The sequence below is a fragment of the Plasmodium coatneyi genome, chromosome 1 (genome assembly GCF_001680005.1).
Source record: "Plasmodium coatneyi strain Hackeri chromosome 1, complete sequence".
Taxonomy (NCBI): Eukaryota; Apicomplexa; class Aconoidasida; order Haemosporida; family Plasmodiidae; genus Plasmodium; species Plasmodium coatneyi.
The window spans coordinates 773903-796315 of NC_033556.1; the positions used below are offsets into that span (position 1 = coordinate 773903).

The 22413-nt window shown below is 36.3% G+C and overlaps 2 protein-coding genes across 2 annotated transcripts; one reads left to right on the forward strand and one right to left on the reverse strand.

The window, feature by feature from the left end:
* Positions 1-64: 64 nt before the first annotated feature.
* Positions 65-2452, forward strand: PCOAH_00001670 (KIR protein; the record flags this gene model as incomplete). Its single annotated transcript, XM_020056984.1, has 4 exons — positions 65-100; positions 236-865; positions 1110-1865; positions 2141-2452. 4 exons carry the CDS (start codon positions 65-67, stop codon positions 2450-2452), a joined length of 1734 nt encoding a protein of 577 aa, XP_019912466.1.
* Positions 2453-4160: 1708 nt separating this feature from the next.
* PCOAH_00001680 (SICA antigen) lies at positions 4161-21051 on the reverse strand (the record flags this gene model as incomplete). Its single annotated transcript, XM_020056985.1, has 16 exons — positions 4161-4522; positions 5302-6163; positions 6324-7001; positions 7203-8111; positions 9254-9424; positions 9710-10466; positions 10710-10777; positions 12641-12692; positions 13163-13233; positions 14520-14602; positions 15450-16152; positions 16761-18173; positions 18352-18963; positions 19038-19186; positions 19307-20086; positions 20259-21051. Coding segments are annotated over 16 exons (8463 nt in total), but the record flags the coding sequence as incomplete, so codon positions are not given.
* Between the last annotated feature and the right edge of the window lie 1362 nt (positions 21052-22413).

Consider the following 22413-nt stretch of genomic DNA (forward strand, 5'->3'; position numbering starts at 1 on the left):
AATTTTATTACATATATACATATAAAAGTGTGTATACACACATACAAAAATGAACACATAAACCATGGCACCAGGATCGGCGTCAACAAGACCACTAACGGTTAGTAGTACCACTACTTCTCCTTTCCTCATTATTCAAAGTATTGTGCATACATACATACACATATTATTCATGTGTAATACTTTTTATCCAGAATACATAGAAACATATACATATCACTATTTTTATTCGTAGAAAGCGGATTTGCGCAACTTACCATCAAGATTAGCATATGACAATTTTAACAATAATTGGAATACATGGTGTAAGGACACATATGTGGGAAAAATAAGGAACAGCGTGAAAACTACATTACAGAAGCATCCAAATACAGATAAATGTTTGGATAAGGTTCTAGGTGCCTGGTACTATGTGAACAAAGTAATGTTCTCCGGTAGTCCATACCATAAGGACCGTTGTGAGTATTTTTATTATTGGCTAGGAGATCTAATATCGGACAAATTGGTAACAGGCTCTTCATTTTCAACCTTCCTGAGTGATGTTTACAATGCATTGGAAAAATTAGGTGTTGATCACAAGTGCAAAAAGATAGATGAATTTATTGCCAAGAGCACTTTCACCCAAATGAGAAAAATGTATGAATACTATAGGGACTACCAGACTATACAGGAACAGTTACAGAGAAGTGGAAACAAATGTGATAAGGACTATGACCAACACCTGAAAGATATTCTTAAAGCATATAATGGGGCGCAAAGTAAATGTACTGCAGTAGGAGCAACTTATAGTAAATGGTGTAGTGGCTTCGAAGACATGTTCACAGAGCAAAAATATAAGAACCTGCTCGATCAGAAACGTACTGTAGTAACTGCATCGAAACTTTCACTACTTGCAACAATGAGAAGAGGGGGAAAGCAGCACACAGTACGGAAAGTTACTCCCTTTTTCTTCTAATCTTAATATACCAATGGGACAGTGCATACATAACACTTTATACATATAGCACTCTTCACATGAACAACATAATGAAAAATACACATATATATTCCTTCCACCCACCTAACAACCTCTCCTCTCCTCCTCTTCTTTGCCAATTCTACACTCGTAGGACGAGGACTACCATTGTTTGGATCAATTACCTTCGGAATCAGCATATAGCGCACTTAATAATGTCAAAGAACACTGTAATAATGGTTCTGTGCTGGAAAAAGAGGCAACAAAGACTTCTATGAAGCACTCACTGAATAGTTACCAGGGCACCCCGGATTATGCGGATATAATTATAGACGGTTGGTGTTACGCAAATGGGGAAGGGAAGAGTAAGTTGCCCACTGATGACCTCTGCGATTTTCTATATTATTGGACGGGGGACTTGTTACCTGGAACACCCAAGAGTGTTCAGCTCTTTGCAGGAATTATGAGTGCAATCTACGGGAACCTAGGGGAGTTCAAAATTGATGGTAAGTGCACTGATATGTATGATAAGATTAGCACAGATATTTTTAATAAGATGAAAACAGTATTTGATTATTCCAAGGACTACGGAACTATAAAGAAGTTTGTACAATATACCCAGGCCGGGGGACCTTCCTGTACTGATGTATACTACCTTTACCTGGATAGGGTTGCTACCGCGTATCAATATATGAAAACACACTGTCCAGATGGAATTGGGAGCAATGAACAGTGGTGTAAAAACTTTAAGAGCATAGCCGAAGAACGTACTTATAACCAATTGCTACAATTAAAATGTTCTTTAAAACATACATCAGATTGTCCAAGAAACGCCACCGTCGCCGGTGCCATATCTGGTGCATTAGCTTCAGTAGGATTACCAACAATTGTCGCTTTCTTCCTTCATAAGGTAATAGTATATAATTACTAATACACATTATATACATAAAACATTAGAATGGTATACACACACACATGTCTACCAAAACATTTAAAGGGGAAAAAAAGAAAAAAAAATATATTCAACATTTCTATTGTTCAAAGCGGACATATATGTATTACATATATGCACAATAAATGTGTATATGGATGATACATATGTGTGCTTGAATTTTTCTTTCCTTCCTCATACCTTTGTTTTCCTTCACTTTTCCTTCCTTTCCTTCTTTTCTTTCCTTCCTTCAGTATAATCTTCTACCCTCCTGGTTTGGTAAACATTTTAAAGGAGGAAGGAAGAACATAAGAGGAAGGGAAAGAAGATCGAATCCCCGCAACGTGGACATGTTTACGGACGACAGCTCTACAGAAACATCTACATATGTTTCGACTGTAGATTCGTCATCAAATTTAACAGAAAATTCTAGCATATATAATGGCGAACGGCGACGACCACCAACAGGAAGAAATAATAATGATGGAAGGAGACAGCAACAACAGACGGCCGGAGGGGGGCAAAGGGGACAGAGTCACCGAAATATAGGCTACGGTCGCATGTAACATCGTTTGGAATGTAATACGTCGTATATGGAACATCTGGAAAGGAAATATTCCTTTTCCCTGGAGGAGCATAAAGAACCGTGCATTTTATACAATCAAAAAACAGGTTGATATTTCTTTCTTTTCACTTTTTCCTTTCTTTTCTTTTTCATTTTATTAATTAATTCAATTTAATTTTTTTTTCTTTTTTTTTTTCATATAATCTTGATTTGCTACCGCGTCCCTGCTTCGTCTGTTTGGGGGGGGTGAGCGAAATATATAGGGCTTCCATGGCCACCAGAGAGTAGCTTAAAAGAGGGACAAATTTTGTTCCCAGTGAGTCTTGGCTTCCCCCCTTTTTTGAAGTATCACTATTGTATTAAGTATACACACTCCTTTGAGGAGCTCCCTTGACGAGCTTTCTCCTTGATATGTTATACTAAGTCGCATTTCTTTTTTTTTTTCCATGTGGTGTGTTCGTACAAAAAATATATGCTATAGTTCAACAGTGTAAACAATTCGGATGCACAAACATAACATGGTTACCTCTTTTTTTTTTGACAATTTCTTTTCCGCAATTTTTTTGGACAACTTTTTTTTCTTTTTTGGACAATTTTTTTTACAATTTTTTTTTGTGGAATTTTTTCTGTGTAAGAAATTTATATTAGGGCATTCTTTTTTTTCTTGGACAATTTTTTGGACAGTTTTTTTTTTTTTTGCAATTTTTTCTCTGTGACAAATTAGGTCATTTTTTTTGAGAATTTTTTTCCGCAATTTTCTGTGGCAAAGTTATATTAGGGCATTTTTTTCTTTTGGACAAATTTTTTTTTTTTTTTTGTGAAATTTTTTCTGTGTGACAAAATTTATATTAGGGCAATTCTTTTTGGACTAATATTTCACTTAAAATAGAAAAAAAAAGAAAGGGAAAAGGGCGCAGCTTCCTTCTCTTTTGTACGAACATGTTTTGTCATTCCCACTTCTTATGAACTGTGCATCTAAAAGATGTGTATAACCATAAGAAAGAAGGCGGGCGAACATCTTCGCGGAAACGTCCGCGAGAACCCCTCGCGCACAATTTGAAACAACTTTTCAAACCCCCCTAATTGCAATTAGGAAAGAAAAAATTATTAAAATAAAAAAAAATTATTAGGACTAAAAAAAATTACATAGATAAAAACCTATAACAATAAAAAAATTTAATCAACATTTTAGATGTTCAGTAAAAAAGAACTTACCAAACAAATAAAAATAAAGTGGGAAAATTTTTTTTTTCGCTTATATTGACTACACAGGAAAGTCAACAATTTAATACAAAACAAAAAAAAAAAAAAGAGAATAAAGTGTTCCTCCCTAAACCCGGAATCTGAACTTGGAACCTGTTCCTTAGGAGCTTCTTCCTCGGGAACAACTTCCTTAGAAACCTCTTCCTTTGGAACATCTTCTGCAGGAACAAAGTCTTCCTCCATAAACCTGGAATCTGAACTTGGAACCTGTTCCTTAGGAACATCAACAATAAACTCGGAATCTGAACTTGGAACCTGTTCCTTAGGAACATCAACAATAAACTCGGAATCTGAACTTGTATCCTGTTCCTTAGGAACACATTCCCTAGGAACCTCTTACTTAGGAACACCTTCCTCAGAAATAAAGTCTTTCTCGCTAAACTCTGAAATCTGAACTTGGAACCTGTTCCTTAGGAAGAAAGTCTTCCTCCCTAAACCCGGAACCTGAACTTGGAACATCTTCCATAGGGACAAAGTCTTCCTTCCCTAAACCCAGAATCTGAACTTGGAACCTGTTCCTCAGGAACATTTTCTTGTTTTATAAATTGGGGTCCCATAAATTCTTGAACCAAAATTTCAAAAAATTCCTCCTTCGTCGAATGCAGGTCCCCTTTTTGACATTCGTCTAAGACTTCTAAATGAATATCAATAATCATGCGGTGACCGACACCACGACGACCAACGCCCTGTTCTTTTGACCTCTTCGTTCTTCCCGTTGGAGCAGATCTTGGTTGTCTACGTTCTTTTACTACGGTATATTCATGTGGACCATCATCCTGGTCATCCACACGATCAAGGAGTTGTTCTTCTAAAGAAGGAGGACCAGATACTTGAGGAACTCTTCTGTAACGTTTTCTTTTGCCAGGTAGGACAAAATACTAAAAAAAAAAAAAAAGAGAATGTGTTTTTAAGACGAGCGAGTGTTGATTTTAAAAAGAATAAGTACTATTTTTAACCTAAGTCCGAAATACTACACGTACACCCCTAAAATGCGAAATCCTACATACACACACCCCTAAAATGCGAAATCCTACAAACACACCCCTAAAATACGAAATCCTCCAAACACACCCCTAAAATACGAAATCCTAAAAACACACCCCTAAAATGCGAAATCCTACACACACATCCCCTTAAGTGTGAATTCCTACACACACATCCCCTTAAATGCGAAATTCTACACATACACCCTAAAATGCGAAATCCTACACTCAGCCGACCGATTCATTCACTCTTTTCTTTTTTTGTTTTTTTTCCTTCTTTCTTCTTTTTTTTTTTTTTTTTTCTTTTTTTTCTTTCTTTTCTTTTTTTTCTTTCCTTTTCTTACCTTCCAAAGTAAATAACTCATAGCAGAAATACCAAGGAAGACAGGAATGGTAGGAAGGTATGGAGTAAGGAGGTCGAAAGGGTGTAAGGGATGGCCAACCATCCTTTCCTTCCTTACATTCTTTACTTCCTGAGGTGTAATTGTACGCGGTGTTGCTAATTTGTGAGTCGGTTGACGCGGTGAAGGAGCGGGAGCTGGAGCGGGGGGAATATGCCCACTCTCCGAATCATTTGAAGTAGTAGTAGTTGCGTCTTCCTTACCTGAAAAGTGAATAAAGAAGGAGGGCGTATTATATATAATTGAATACAGTAGTACACATGGAACCTCCTTCGCTTTGTCCGGTTCTCCTGGTTCCTTAGTATCATGCTTTTCCTTACTTTTGTCACCTTCAGCACTATTAACATTACAAACACTTGGGGCCCCCGTACTTTTTTCACTTGACTGGTGTTTATTATTAGGACCGCCTCCACCTCCAGCAAGGGAATCATTGTTCTGTTTTATAGTAGGAGTTTTTTCTGCTGGAGCTGGAGCAGCTGGTGCTGGAGATAATGGCCCTTGTTTCCCTTTGTCACTCGCCTTAGAGGATGTATTACTCTGATTACATAAATTAGTTATAGTAGACAGAGTTATCTTTATGTCACCATTTTCCTTGAGTTCCTTTTCTATTTTTTCCCGTTGGTTCTTCGCTCCTCCAATTTTAAACTCTGAACATGTGTCCCACTTACATTCTTCGCACTTATTACTACCATTGTTGCACATAGTGCTGTAAAGACTTCCCCCTTTCCCAAATGCTTGTTCTATGTTTTCCTTTGTGATATTGCATTTTCCTTTCAGCATATCATGTGCGAATACATTTAATGCTAGACAGGCCATAGTTTGCTTGAATATTCTGTTATTCTTTTTGTGCTGATCAGTAGTGCCCTGCTGATCTTCCGTAATACCATATATATACTTTAATCCTTTAGTAATAAGTTGACAAGCCTTTTTATTAGCTTCAGGAGATGTAGTACCATTATCTACAATGCTCTTGCATGCATCTTCTTCGTTCGTGTATCCATTAGTCATAGCCTCAGACAACTTTTTCAATAAATCGGGCATGTCCCCATCTGTCCAAATGGCACCCTGCCAATACAATGGGAAGAAAGAGAAAGGAGGAAGGAACATGTAAGTATAAGCAGTACTTATACGAAAAGCACTTCCATTCTTCCTGAGGATATATATGTTCCACCATTTTAATTCTGTAAAATTAGACAGCAATGTTCAACATGAATCCTTTCCAAACCTCCCAAATCCTGTCTTCATTGCTTATTTTTTTCGGTTTGCCCATCGCTTTGCGCTTCGCATCGCGCTCATCCCTTTTGTCCCTGGTCCTTTGTGTTATTACACACTGTGCACTGTGACATAAGTTATTATTATTTATAGTATTTATAGTAGCCACACTTTCTTGTACATTTTTATCTGTAGTGAGCATGTCCTTCAATTTGTCCTTTACATTGGTATTGTTATTGTCTTTGCCTACTTCACACTCTAGATTAGCTTCCCTCTTGCACTCAATACATGGACCACTATTCTTCTTATCCTTATCCACACACCAAGAATCTTTTTTTTTATTCCCTCTATCAAACGCTTGTTCTATTGTTTTCTCACTGACCGTACAGGGAGATTTCACGTCCTCCTGCAACTTATTTGCATAAGCGTTTAGAACTAAGCATAACATCGTTTGCTTAAAATCTCTGTTGTCTTTAGCCTTGTGTGCTCCGTCCCTATCATTCTCTTGAACTTGGTATATGTACTGTAATCCGGCAGTAATGTATTGGCATGCTCTTTTCTCTGTGTCCGTAACTATTCTACTACGTTCATCTGAATCACCCTTACAAGTTTTTTCCATACTTTCGCTATCTTCAAGTATTTTCTTAAACATTTCTGTGGCCCTATCCTTGATGTCCTTCTGAATTTCACTCTGTTCATATAGAGAGTGAGGGAGGAAAAATGGAAGGAAACAAATGTATGCTATGTAATTATTATGTCCACCTCCCCCCCCCTATAAATATTATGTTGTCCACTCCCCTTATATGTGTCTACTTTCCCCCTATCAATTCGTGCATACTCACGAAGCACAATAAACTGTGCTTCTATTCTAATGAATAATATCGTTCCTTACCCACTTCACTCCGCCCTTATGTCCTCCGTTCTGATGATACTTTTTCATTACACACGTTGCACGTTCACATAAGGGTTTATCCTTGATGGTGCAGTCATCACCACCTGGAGATGATTGAATTGGTGGTGATGGAGGTTGGGGTTTATTCTGTTCTTCTATTTTCTTAGTCACCTCTCCCTCAATTTTATCAGTATCCTTCAATTCTTCTTTGTCTATTTTCTGTATTATTTCCTTTGCATTTTCTTCTGACACAAATTTATCCTCTTTAACAATTTCCCCTACTTCCTCCATCTGATTCTCATTATACCCTGTTACAGTCTGCAGAATGCTATCATCAGTGTCTTTTTCCTTTTTGCCATGCGCACAACTCTTTTCCTCCTTGCATAAATCCTTCTGCTCGTTAGAAACGTCCAAATAGTCCTGCATTTTATTCTTGTTTGCATTTAACCAGTCCTTTACTAAGTTACCTAATAATTTCGTTCCTACTTTCTGGTCTTTAAAAGTATAGTCCCCACATCTCCTCACAGTCTCATCACCATCAAATGTTCCTAACTGTGCACTAACAGCCTCCGTTGCATAATTAATCATATCCTTCAGTTGACAATGATCTCCAAACATTGCCCATATGAGTACATTCCCCGCTATACACCGAAACATAAGTTCTGTATCATCTATTTCTCTATGTCTTTGTCCTGTTTTGCTCTGTTTCGTCAATGTCTGATTCCGACCATTCATCCAGAGGAATATTTTCACTAGGGCTTTGCATAAGGGTTGGCTCCATTGTGTACTTTCGTCCAAGTAGCTTTCCATTAGATTCCTATCACATAGCGCCCGTACTATGCCATCCTCATATATCACATACCCAGGTATGGCATCTAACATTTTTTTCAGGTTGGTCCATAGTTGTTCCTACCAAGGAATAAAAGTTTGTAAATATATATTTAACTACTTCAGCTTATTCTTTTATTCAGTTCATTCCTGCACTAATGAACTATATATAATAAGCAACGCACCATCCTTTGCTTATTTTCCCCTTACACCAGAAGCCTGTGCTCCATGCGTCCTCATCTGTTCCATCTGGAACTTAATGAACTCCCTTATATTTGGTGCCATTGTGATATGCTAATTATGTACTTATTCCCCTTAGGATTCCTCCATAATTCCATCAAATTCTGTACTTCCATATATATATTTTTGCATATTTCCTCTCCTTATGTTTATTTTCCTCCATTCTTATTGGTATTTTCCTTACACTCTTCTTTCCTCCTCCTTTTTTTTTCATTCCTTCTTTCAAAAATTGAGAAGGAATTCTTCATTAGTCCACTCTACCTTTCTTCCTCCTTCTTTGCCTCCTTCCTTTTTCTCCTTCCTTCGTTTTTTTTCTTTTTTTTAATAAATGCAAAAAGTATTAAGTTCTTCGTTCCATTTCCTTCTCTTTTTTTTTTTTTTTTTTTAAAAAAAAAGGGAAAGAAGGAATTATGCACTTCTTCTTTTTTCCTTTTTTTTAAACTTCTTCTTTTTTCCTTTTTTTTAAACTTCTTCTTTTTTCTTTTTTTTCCTGAAAATTTTTTTCTTTTTTTTCTTAACTTCCTTCCCTTTTATTTCTTTTCCTCGAAAAGAGGGTGAGGGAGAAACCTTCTCCTCCCCCTTCCTTTCCCTGTATGCACTGCCTTCTTCTAAAAAGGGAGGAAGACGAGGAAGGAAGAGGAGGTGAAAAAGGGAAATTACGCACCTTCTTTATTTTTCCTTTCCCCTTTCCTTATTTTCTCTTTAAAAAAAAAAAAGAAACCTCTCTTTTTTCTTATTTATTCTTCCCTTCTTTTCTTATCTTTTTTTCCTTTCCTCTTTTTTTTTTTTTTTTTTTCCTTAACCTTATTTTCTTCTTTTTCCTCTTTTCCTTTTCTTTCCTTCTTTTCTTTTTTTCTTCTTCTTTTCTTAGCGCTTCTTTTTTTTTTCCTTTTTTTTATTATTTGTTTCTTCCTTTAAAAGGAGAGAGAGAGGGAGAAGGAACTGAGGAAAGGGACTTATCTAATATAAGGAACAGAATATACTGTGGTGTTAGAATCGCCCCTGATGGAAATTGTTCCTGTTGAATATGTTTCTGTTGAGTTGCCATCGTCGTCTTCTGATAAGGTGTTTAATTCTTGTCTGAAAGTTGATCTTTTATTCCTTCTATTGCTTCCACTAAAAGTGTTACGAATGTTAGAAAAAAATGAAGTGTACTAAAATAAAAGGGGGAAGAAAGGTTGTTATGGGTGGAAAGAAAGAGAAGAGTGTTAACGCCTGTACCGTATATATATAGAGAGAGCGTGCACAGCTTACGCTTTAGCTTGTGCTTTTTCCTCTCCTCTCCCCTGCTTTCCTTCCTCCCTCATTTATTTATGATTGTTCAATATAGAGTTAGTGGTCACGAATACCCCCCTCCCTTAGGTTTCCTTACACCCCCCCTTATAATGGTAAATTATAATTGGTCATTGTTCTACTAATAATTGAGATGGTAATCTTACTTTATAAAGAAAGTAGACAAGTGCTGGTAGTGCTCCTATTCCTAATGTGCCTAATGTGGACGACACAGCAGCAGCGGGGATATTTGTTGTATTTCCTGTACTTTCTGAACTGGGTGTAGAGATAGGGAGAGTCGTTTCCATCTGATGACCATTTCCATGTTCATGACTATGTTGTGGACTACGTACTTCAACTTTTTGTCCTGAATAAGGAATTTGCTGCGTGGCTTCTGGAGGACCTTCTGGATGGTCTTCAATAGCTTTCACCACTTGCGTACCCAAATGGGGCTGCTCACCTTCTGTAGCCTCTTCTCCTTCTCCTTCCTTTGTACCTATGGCATCTTCTTCCTTTGGCCCTTCCTCTTCTTCGTTTTCCTCTCCATCAGACGCTACTTCTGAAGGTTCCACTCTCTGCACTACCTTACACTCTAAATCTGACTGTAATATTTTGTCGTACTCGTCCTTTAATTCATTAAATTTTGCACAATATATAGGTTCAGGAGTAGTACTGCTACGGTTACACGTACCGTCCAATGCACTATATGCTTTCTTAGCTTCTTTCAATTTTTCCTTTAACTTTCGACATATGGTAGATTCCTTATGCTCAGGTTTTTCCTGCAGTTTATAATAGTTATAGTAGTAGTCATATAGTATTTTAGCTTGCTTAAAAATTTCATCGCTAATTCCAGGGTATATTTTAGTGCAACTGCATTTAGAGCTAAATTCCTCCAGTGCACTATGAACAAGGGAGATGGTATAGCTGAAATTAGACACGTTGATTTTTCCCTGTATCATAGCATCACCTATCCAATAATATAGTAAATTACAACGTTGCCCATAATGCTTTTCCTTTGAGTCCATGTTCAGTGCGTAACAGAGCACATTTACAAATTTCCTGGCACAATCGTGACTACTACTCTGTAACCACCCCAATACTGTTCCTAATTCTGTCTCAATTTACTGCTTCCTTTTTGTTCCTCTTTCTCCTTGAGGTACATTATACTCCTCCTGATTCTCCTTAAATTTAGCATATATTTCTTCTGAGGGTAAGGTAATTGTATCCTCCTCCTGCTGAAGATATGAATGTGATAGAGTGTGTGGTATGCAGACCAGTGTTCCCACATATGTACTTCTCCCATATTATTATTTCAATATGTGTACAAATTATTTCATTTATAATATTTATCCCGCTCCTTAAATATAAAGTAACCTGTGGTGATGGTGGTGCCATTTTTGCCCCTTCAATTATATATTCTTCCTGTATATATATATATAGAACAAACAAACAAACAACAAACAAGGTTACAAACAAACAACAAACAAGGTTACAAACAAACGAACAAACAAGGTTACAAACAAACGAACAAACAAGGTTACAAACACTCAAAACAAACGAAGAAACGAATATACTTCTTCCCTTCCTTCATGTGTTAAGGAGGACGAAAATTTTGTTTACTTCCCTCTACATATATATATATTTATAAAACATGTTTGTACAGGTAGCACATCACTACCCCTTTCACACCCACCACATTCCCTTCCTATATTCCGTAGACCATTCCTTACTATTTATGTGTTCCTTTACTACAGTATGATATGATAGTTCTGCGTATCGCTATTCTTTAAGGACATGATAGAACATTAAATTATTATTATTACGTATATTACACGTACGTATGCTTCCCTATTACATTGTGCAAGCATGCATGCGCTCCTTTATTATGTACATATTAGAAGGGAAAAGGGGCTTGTGTAACTGCCTTTCTTCTTTAGAAAAAAATTTCAGAATATGCTACTCTATGTTCTATTTTCATTCTTAAATGGAGGAGCGGGGTGGTAGGTGGAAGGAAGGTTGTTAGGGTTGGTAGGTGAAAGGAAGGTTGTTAGGGCTGGTAGGTGGAAGGAAGGTGTTGTTAGGGGTCCTTGCTGGAAGGAAGCATGTACGGGGAAGTGTGCAGTTGGGTGCAGTTTTTGGTGTTAGGCTGAAGGAAATGTTGCTCACATTTTTTTTGAGAAGAAAAAATAAAAAAAGTAAAAAAGAATATAAAAGAAAAAAAGAAGAAAATAAAGGAAAAAAAAAAAAAATAAAAAGCAACGAAAAGAAAAAAAAAAAAAAAAAAAAAAAAAGGAGGGGAGGGAAGTGTGTGGGGGGGGTGCAGTTCTTAGGGGTAGGAGTAAGGCTGTTAGGGTGATAGGAAGGAAGGTCACTTGGTTTAGGAAGAAAAAAAGGAAAGAAAAAAAAAAAGATGTAATAAAAAAACCAAAAGATGGAAAAAAAGAAAGAAAAATGTGAAAAAAAAAAAAAAACAAAAAAAAAAAAGAGAAAAAGAGAAAAAGAGAAAAAGAGAAAAAGAAAAGAAGAAAGCAAAAAATTACCATTCTTACATATATAATAAGTGAAAGGAAAAAATCATACATACATATACATATACTATATATATATATATATATTTATATATACTTATATATAACTATATATATAAATGCTATATATATGAATATGCATTTACATATATATATGTATACATATATACACATATATATATATGGACATACATATATATATAAAAAATATATATATATACATGAACCATGGGGAACGGAATATTAACGGTTTGTTATTCTTCCTATTAAAAATGGATACAATAACATATACATTACATATTACACGTACCGTGGTATATATATATATATATATATATATATATATATATATATATATATATATATATATATATATATATATATATATGTGTGTGTGTGTGTGTGTAGCGTAGTACGAAGTAAGAATACATATATATTATAATTTATTTTTATAGAAGGATGATTTAGACGCGATGTTGACTTCATACAGGGATTACTACAAACGGTTCAGCGGGCACAACGGTTCACTTTATTGTCAATATACACAGAAGGAAGAAGAATTGAAGAAACAATTAAGGACAGATCATAATTTTGGGGACTATGCGAATCAAATTGTAGAATCCTATTGTTGGGTAGGTCAGGGCGGAAGGGGCAAGGCGCCCGATGATTCGTATTGCCATGCGCTGTATTATTGGATAGGGAGTAGGTTACCCAGGGAACTCGGGGAAGGTAATTCATTTTCGACCATTATAAAAGGCATTTACGATAAATTGTGGCAACTTGCTGCTGATCATAGTTGTAGCAATGTATATCCTAATATTAGCCAAGAATTTTTTCATCATATGAAAAAATTATTCGATTACTCTAAAGATAAGGACACTATACAGGCACAGTTACAGCGTTATGGAAACTCTTGCGATGACAAATGTAAGCAATACTTGGAAGGCATCTCTGTAGCTCATAGTTCACTAAGTTCAGGTTGTGGAAATAAGCAAGAGGGGCACTGTAAAGATTTTAATACAAAATATAAAACACTTATTGGAGGGGACCTGTCAAAATTGACCTGCACAGTGCAGTCTACTACAAAGAAACCTTCTGCTGGAGATGACTTCGACCTTGGTGACGCCGTCGTAGATGGTAAGTGGTACATTTTTTTTATGGTGCTAAATTGCTTTATGATGGTGTGGTGGTAGGTTGGTAGATTGTCGTTGTTAGGTAGTATGCTCATAGATTCGTTGTTAGGTGGGTGATGGTAGGTGGGTTGTTAGGGTGGTGGAAGGAAGGTGGGTTGTTAGGTGGCAGGTGGGTTATTAGGTGGTAGGTGGAAGGAAGAGTGGAGGGAGGAAGGGGTTAGAAGGAAAGGGAAGAAGGAAAGGAAAAAAAGAAGGAAGAATAATACGCTAAGATTATTTCATGTACTTATTTATTTTTCAGCTCAGCATGATTTTGTGGATGGTGTCTCTGGTGGAGAAGGAAAAGGAGGGAGTGACGGTGGTGGTAGTCACAGAAAAGAAGGAGAAGAGGGTAGCAGCAACGTCACTTCCATTGCAGTTCCTTCTGCATTAACTGCAGTAGGACTTCCTGCCTTAGCATACTTTTTTTACAAGTACAAATCACACCTCTTCTTCCTTAATGGGAATAACTCCTCTTCTGGAGGAAGCAGAAGGAAGAAAAAGTCCCTTAGAAGAGAATTCAACAGGTTCTCAAACGACGACGACGACACCTCAACAACCATAAATTCATCCGAATATTCCCTTCCATATACATCATCATCATCTAGATAAACAGCATCCACCTAGATGATCATCGTCTAGATGGACAAACATCTTTAGATGATAAACATCTAGGTTAGCATCTATATGAACATCTTACATGAACATCTTACATGAACATCTTACATGAACATCTTACATGAACATCTTACATGAACATCTTACATGAACATCTTAGATGAATACGAACAATAGACGAACAGACAAATAATAATAAAGAAGGAAGAAGAGGAAGTAATAGGAAGGAACAAATAATATAATAAAGAAAAGGGAATGCACCCTATCATCCCTATTGTTGTTTCTTCCTTTACTTACCCCAGTAATAGTACTACCATTGTTAGCCTTCCTTCTTTACAAGGAAAGTACCACCACCATCACACCATAATTACCACACTACCATCACACTATAATTATTACAGTTATATTAACAGTACACACATAATATGAATAGTCACTCCTGGAATTTTTTTTCTTTTTTCTTAACATGTTCTGTGTTCGGATTAGCTATTTATATATATATTCTATTTGCTTAGGTTTAGGTGAATTAAATTTATCATTACTTTCCTTTTTCTTTTGCGTTTTTCATCCTTTCCGTTACCACCTGTTTTTTCATCCATTTGTTTCCCCATTTGTTTAAGCATTCTTTTTTTTTTTTTTTTTTAAACCCTTTCACGTACCAACTCGTTAGCAACCCTTTTCAGCGTTGCTACGTTTAACTTACCAATTGAAAATGCCTCAAACGTGTATGCTCCAGTTAACGCTGTGCAAAGGAAAAAAAAAAAAAAAAAAAAAAAAAAAGGAAAAAGAGTTCTAAGAAACATATAAAAAGAAGGGAATTTTTTTTTTATTTGGCAAAAATTATAAAGTGAAAAATAACAAGAAAGGAAAAAAAAGAAAAAAAAAAAAAAAAAGGGGGAAATTACAAAAGCGAAGGGGTGAAATGCCGAATTTGCGTGTTTTTCCATTTTCCGGAATTCCCAAATTCCTCACTTTACAAATTTGTAAAATTTCTCAAATTCTCAGCACTCCGCGAATTTTCGAATTTCATAAGTTCCCCCCGCGCTCCTTTTCTTTACAGAGTACAAAAAAAAAAAAAAAAAAAAAAAAAATTTTGACCTCTTCAAATAATTATTTATGTATAAGAAAAGAAAAAAAAAATTTTGAAAATAAAAAAAATTACCAGTGTAAAAACCTATAACAAAAAAAAATTTAATGAACATTCTACATGTTCAGTAAAGAAAATTTCTCAACACGTCCGTAAACTGAGAAAATTTTTTCTCCGTATATATTGACCACACCTGAGTGTAAACAATTTAATACGAAACGAAAAACAAAAAAATAAAAGGAAAAAATAAAAAATAGTGTGAGCATAGTAAAACATTATGTATGTCATACAATGGAAGGAAAATGGAATATTATTATCATACTTCATTCCTACTTATATGATCATATTATTATGTCAAAGTGTTTCCTAACAAATCACCTAAATATGAAATTTCCTTTATCACACGCACACATATTTTCACTCCCATTTCAAACACATTTCCCAAACACATACCCCTTAATTTCCACACACTAAAACTTTTACTTTATATCCTTAACCCTACTCCTAAACCTGGAATCTGAACATGAAACCTGTTCCTTAGGAACAAAACCTTCCTCACTAAAGCAGGAATCTGAACATGGAACCTGTTCCATAGGAACACGTTCTGTACCAATATGGTCTTCCTCCGTAAACCCGGAATCTGAACATGGAACACCTTCCTTAGGAACCTCTTCCTTAGGAGCATCTTCCTTAGGAGCATCTTCCTTAGGAGCATCTTCCTTAGGAAAAAAGTCTTCCTCCCTAAACCCGGAATCTAAACTTGGAACTTGTTCCATAGGAACATCCCCCTTAGGAATATATTTCTTAGGAAGAAAGTCTTCCTCCCTAAACCCGGAAACTGAACTTGGAACCTGTTCCTTAGTGACATTTTCTTCTTTTATTAACTTAGAACCCATAAATTCTTGAACCAAAATTTCAAAAAAGTCTTTCTTCGTCAAATGCAGGTCTTCCCTTTGACATTCGTTTAAGACTTCTAAATGAATATCAATAATGGTGCGGCGACCAACACGACGACCAGTATGCCTTTTTGGCCTTCCCTTTCTCGTTGGAACAGATCTTGGTGGTTTTCGTTCCTTTACTAAGGTATATTCATGTGGACCATCTGCCTTATCGTCCACATGAGCAAGGTGTTGTTCTTCCAAGGGGGGAGAGGTTAAGTGTTCCTCTCTTCTATGACGTCGTCTTCGCTTACCGAGGGTAAAATACTGAAATCAGAAGGTTAAAAAAAAAAAAAAAAAAATCTTTTTTTTTCAAAAGGCGACTGTTATTCTTAGCAAAAACAAGTACTACTTTTAATCTAAGTGCGAAATCCTACACACACACCCAAAAATGCGAAATCCTACACATACATCCCTAAAGTGTGAAATCCCACACTCACCCCTAAATGCGAAATCCTACACATACACCCCTAAAATGAGAAATCCTACATACACACCCTTAAATGCGAAATCCTACACTCACACCTAAATGCCAAATCCTACACACACATCCCTAACATGCGAAATCCTACACACACACACCATAAGATGCGAAATCCTACACACACATCCTAAAATGTGAAATCCTACACATACACCCCTAAATGCCAAATCCTACACTCATCCCCTAAAATGCGAAAAATTACACCTTAAAACCGTAACCCTAAACGCGAAATCCTACTCACACCCTAATCTTACACCCCCACTGATTCATTCACTCTTTCTTTTTTTTCTCCTCTTTTTTATTATTCTTTTTTCTTTTTTTTCATTCTTTCTTTTTTTTTTTTTTTCTTCCATCTTTTCTTCCTTTTCTTTCTTTTTCAATTCTTTCTTACCTTCCAAAGGAGGTAGGTCATAGCAGAAATACCAATGAAGACAGGGATTACAGGAAGGTATGGGGTAAGGAGGTCAACCCCTTCCTTCAACACATTCCCTACTCCTACAACCTGGGGTGATTTTAAAGAATCTTTACCTCCTCCTCCCCCCTTCCTACCTAATCTTCCACCTGAGGCACTAGCCCCCTGAAATGGATCGAAACTAGAAGGGAGGCCAGAACTGGCAGGGTCCGATTTTGCAGGGGAAGGTTGAGTAGAGGGACCGACGGAGGCAGGAGCACCTGGTGAACCAGGAGAACCACCTCCACCTGGACCAGAAGGGGCACCTGGGACACCTGCACCTGGTACTAAACCAGCAGCTGCACCAGATTGAGGAGCATCATCCGATCCAGGAGGGGTGAGACTGGATGAGCTGGAAATACTGGAAGAACTACTTGAACTTGAGCTCGAACTGGAAGATGCAGAGGGAGTTTGAGTGTCTGTTCCTGTACTTGGAGTTTGACTGTCTTGAGTTGTACCTGGGGGGATAGGAACTAAAATGGTAGTAGGAGCAGATTGAACAACAGTGGTCTTCGCAGCACTGTCTGTCATAGAATAAATACCTTTACTGTACTTGCCTTCGTCCTCATATTTACCATCCGTAGAATCTACTGGAGTATCCTCAAAGGTAAGCACAGTATCACCAACACGAACACCATCCTTCGTTTGAATAATGTTTTCCTTACCTGTTGGTTCTGTATGCGGGTTAATTGGTGGTGCTGCTGGTAATGGTGTAGACTTTGCTGGTTCTGACTCACCTGATGATTCAGACCTACCTTGACTTTCTGAGTGCGATGTGGTTGCTGGTTCAGGTGATGTGGCAGGTTTGACTATCTTAGGGTCAGATTGACATATTTGCTCTATTGCTTCCATAGCTGGCTTTATTTTGTCATCCTCCTGGAGCTTCTCATTTATTTTTGGCCGTTGGCTCGTCCCTCCTCCAATGGTAAAATTTGAACATGTGTCCCACTTACATTCTTCGCACTTATTACTACCATTGTTGCACATAGTGCTGTAAAGACTTCCCCCTTTTTCAAATGCTTGTTTTATATTGTCCTCCGTGATAGAGCATTTTTCTTTCAGCATATCATGTGCGAATATATTTAATGCTAGACAGGCCATAGTTTGTTTAAATGTTTGGTTATTTTCTTTCTTCTCCTGAGAGTCGCTTCCCCCCTTATCCATCACAATACTGTATATATTTTTTAAGCCTGCAGTAATAAGATTACATGCTAATTTCTTTGCTTCATCCGATTCACCACCTTTCTTTGCCATGCTGTCACAGGATGCATCATGCACCTTGTTACTGTTGGCCATAGCAATAGACAGGTCTCCCAATATTTTATTCATGTCCCCATCGTCCCAAATGACACTCTGCCAATACAATGGAAAGAAGAAGGAAAAAGGAGGGGGGAACACGAAAATATCAATAATACTTATGCGAAAACATTTCCATTTTCCTCGTGTAAATCTATATATATGTTCGCCCAATTTCAATTCTATACAATTAGACAGCAATGTTCAATATGAATCCTTTCCAAACCTCCCACACCGGTTTGCCCGTTCCTCCGCCCTGCGCTTCCCTTTTGTCCCTGGTCCTTTGTGATATTACACATTGGGCGCTATCACATAAGTTCTTATTTAGAGAACTCATAGTAGACAGAGTTGTTGTTATGTTGTCATCCTGTTTGAGCAATTCATCCACTTTGTCCTTTACGTTAGTTTCATTACTGTCTTTGCCAATTGTGCAATCTAGATCAGGTACCCTTTTACATTCAACACAATCACCATCACTACTCTTACACCATTTATCTTTCTTTATATTTCCTTTATCAAATATTTGATTTATTGTTTGCTCATCGACCTTACATGGGGATTTAACCTGCTTTTTCAATTCATCTGCATAAGCGTTTAGCACCATGCATAACATAGTTTGCTTGAACTCTCTGTTGTCTTTGGCATGATCTTCATTCTGTTCTTCCTTAATTTCATAAATATATTTTAATCCTGCTGTAATGTATTGGCATGCAGTCTTCTCTGGGACAGTTACTATTTTACTAGTTTGCTTTCTATCAGTACATTGATCTCCCATACTTTTGCTATTTGTAGATATTTTCTTAAACATTTCTGTGGCCTCCTTCTTAATATCATCCCAAATGTCATTCTGTAAATTAAAGAGAAGAGCCACATATGCATATTCAGTACCCAAGTAGATTCTTTATTAACCTACAATTCCACTATATTCCCACTATTACGTCCATTCTGCATAGTTAGGCTTATGTAGAAAATGTAAATACTTACAAAGTTCTGCTGATTCCTGTTAGTTTTCCATTTTTGTGCTACACATTCTACGCGAACACATAATGTTTTACCTTTACATTCACTAGCTATAAGTAAGGATAATTGAATAGAGATGTCTTCATGCAATGAATGAAAGAGCATGATAGTAAGACGGGGGTAGAGTGCTGTTGCACATTGGGGTGGTGTACCCCGTGGTATATTATTACCTTGTAGTTGTTGTGGTGGAGGAGGGGGTAAGGATTGTTTCTCGCCTGATGGTGCCTTATTCACTACTTCTTCAACAACTTCCATTACACTCTTCAATTCTTCTTCCTCCTCTTCCATCTGCTCCCTAATTCTCTTAATGGTGTCCTCCATCCCTGTCCCCTCACTATTATGACTGACGATTGAGCTTTTTTCTCCTTTATCACTCCGCGCATTTGGACTCTGTTCTATTAAGTTAGTTTGGTATTTTCTTGTTTTTTCATCGCACCATTTCCTTTCACTTAATGGACCAAATTTATTATTATTAATACTACTCTGTAATAATTTATGTACTTCATGCAGCATATTTTTATTTTCCCTATAAAGATCTACAACTTCTTTGTACTCACACTTTGCATAGTCGTCCTGATTCCATGTATTGCTTAATGCTTCCACAGCATTAAAAACATAATCTGCAACATCCTTCGGTGCACACACAGTACTCATATAATATATCCATACTTTTAATAAATCACATAATGGGATATGCTTTCCCGTACACTCAGGTTTGATACTGTCTGGCGGTTTATACTGATTCTTTTTATTTGTTACCATCATTACATTTTTCAACATAATTTCACAGAACTTCCCATATTTGCTCACGTTAATTCCACCATCACTTTCTTCCACCTCGCATACAGCCTTATTTGCCTGATACTCACTCCATTTATACTTTTTATCAAGCGTGTCATCATCCTCCGTTGGTTCATTAAAGAAGTACGTGAACCACTCACTAATAGTAACTACATAAAAAAAAAAAGGAACAATATGTAATTGCAATGTAATCATTCTTCCTTTACTCAAGCAGAACCTTTATTCTATATGAAAAAAAAAGAGAAAAAAAAAAAAAAGGAATAACTTCCTTTCATGTGTACATTCCTTAAATGTACTCCATAAATGAATGTGCTCCCTTACGTTCTTCTCCTTCCTCGAATCCTATTCCTGCGTTCGGGTAGCATGGGTCCAGTGTTCTCTTCATTTCCTTTATTTCTTTTACCTTCTGTACTATTTTTTTCATGTCTTCCTTTGTTATAGCATCTTTATTGTCTAGGAGTTCCTTCAACTGCTCTTCTTTCTCCTTCCTTCCTAATAAGTCCCTAAGGAATTCATCACTCCCTTCGACCGTCACTCCAGGGTCCTTTATTATGTTTGTGCTGCTAGTGCACTTGTTATAGGAGCGTATTGTCTTTACAGTATTTATTTTACCAGCAATATCCTCGATCCACGGCTTCATTTCCGCGGCAACAAGGCGTTTGCCTAATATTAACTCATCCAATGGTACTGACTGGCAATTTTCATGTACTCCTTCAATATTGTACACATTGCTGGTTTCCTCTATATTTAGCTTTACATACTGACTCACTTCCTTCATTCTACAGTGTCCACCGAATAATTGCATGATAGTCACATTGCCCACTACACACCTCAAGTATTTCTCCACGTCCAATGCTTCTTTTACTTTCCACCCTTGATTTATTCGGTTCCCAGGCTTAAATCCATTTATGAAGTAAATTATTCGTAGTAAAGCTTTGCATAATTCCTTCTTTATTGTTGCATTTGTATTTCCCCTTGTATCTATATTTTCGCAGAGAAGTTTTACTCTTGGCTCATCCCTCTTCAGTCGCTCTGTTAACTCATCAAACATTCTCCTCATATCATCCCATATTTTTTGCTGCAGATTAAAGAAGAAGAAATAGGGCACGCTCATAAATACACTTCACTTTGCACTGTTGCAGGTACGATTATCCTGCCTATAGAACATAGACAGGGTTCTATTCCATCCTTAGCACTCCGTTCCCTTACATTCACAGCATCTTCATTGAATTTTTGCCTATCCCTGAACCATGTTTGTATGACTTTCGCGAAAATGTTCGCCATCGTTCTGAAGCAAGCGTAGCTCGATATATTCTCATCCTTAAGAATATTTGGATACCTTTTAAGTACATTCAGAAGAATAAGAAATCTACCCCCCCTCTTTCCCCTATGTACATTGCATTCTTCCCAGAAGAAAAGGACGAAGAAAGGAGAAAAAGAAAATTACGCTCCTTTTATTTCTTTTTTTTTGTTGTTTCTATTTTCGCTTCTTCCTTATAAAAAGAATAATCTTCCGTCCACCCTTCCTATGTACATTACATTCTTCAGAGAGAATAAAAAAGGGGAATTACTCACCTTCACTCTCCTTTCTTTTTTTCCTTCTTTTTCTTTCCTTTTTTCTTTTTTCTCCTTTAAAATTTTATTCCTCTTCTTCCCTTTTATTTTTTTTTTTTTTGCTTAACATTCTTTTTTTTTTTTTTTTCTTTTTTTTTTTTCTTTTTTCTTTTTTTTTTTTTTTTTGCGGAAAATATATTTTGTCCTTTTTTTTCTTATTTCCTTCTTTTCCTTTTTTTAAAATTTTGCTTTTTTTCTTTAAGAAAAGAAAGAAAAAAATTTTCCGTTCTCCTTCCTTTATGCATTGCACTTTCCGAAGAAGAAAAGAAAAAGAGAGAGAAAACACAACCATTGCCTCCTTCCTTTTCATATACATTCTACCTATGTACTGCCCTTTTTTTTTGCATTTTCCTTTATGCACTACATTCTTCCTAAAGAAGAAGACGAAGAAAGAGGGAAGGAATGGAATTACGTTCCTTTATTCTTTCCTTTTCTTTCCTTTCTTTCCTTTCATTCTTTTCTTTATTTTTCTTTTTTTTCTTTATTTTTCTTTCTTTTCTTTTTTTTCTTTCTTTTTTTTTTTAAACCTTTTTTTCTTTTTTTTCTTTTTTAAACCTTTTTTTCTCTTCTTTAGCCTATTTCTTTTTTTTTTTTTTTCTTGTTCTTTTTAAAGGAGAGAATATATATAAAAGAAAAAAAGAGATTACAAAACATCTTTTTTTCCTTTAGAGAATTTTCTCTTTTGGGGGTAAGGATAAAAAAAAAGTAGGAATGGAAGAAAAAGAAAGAGAAGCATACTGGAATGTACAAAATGATTAAAACATTATAAGGAGCGAAGGAAGAAAAAGTAAAAAGTAGTACAAATATCATGACAAATTGTGTATATCGCTTAATGGAAAAAAAATGAAGTATTATTATCATA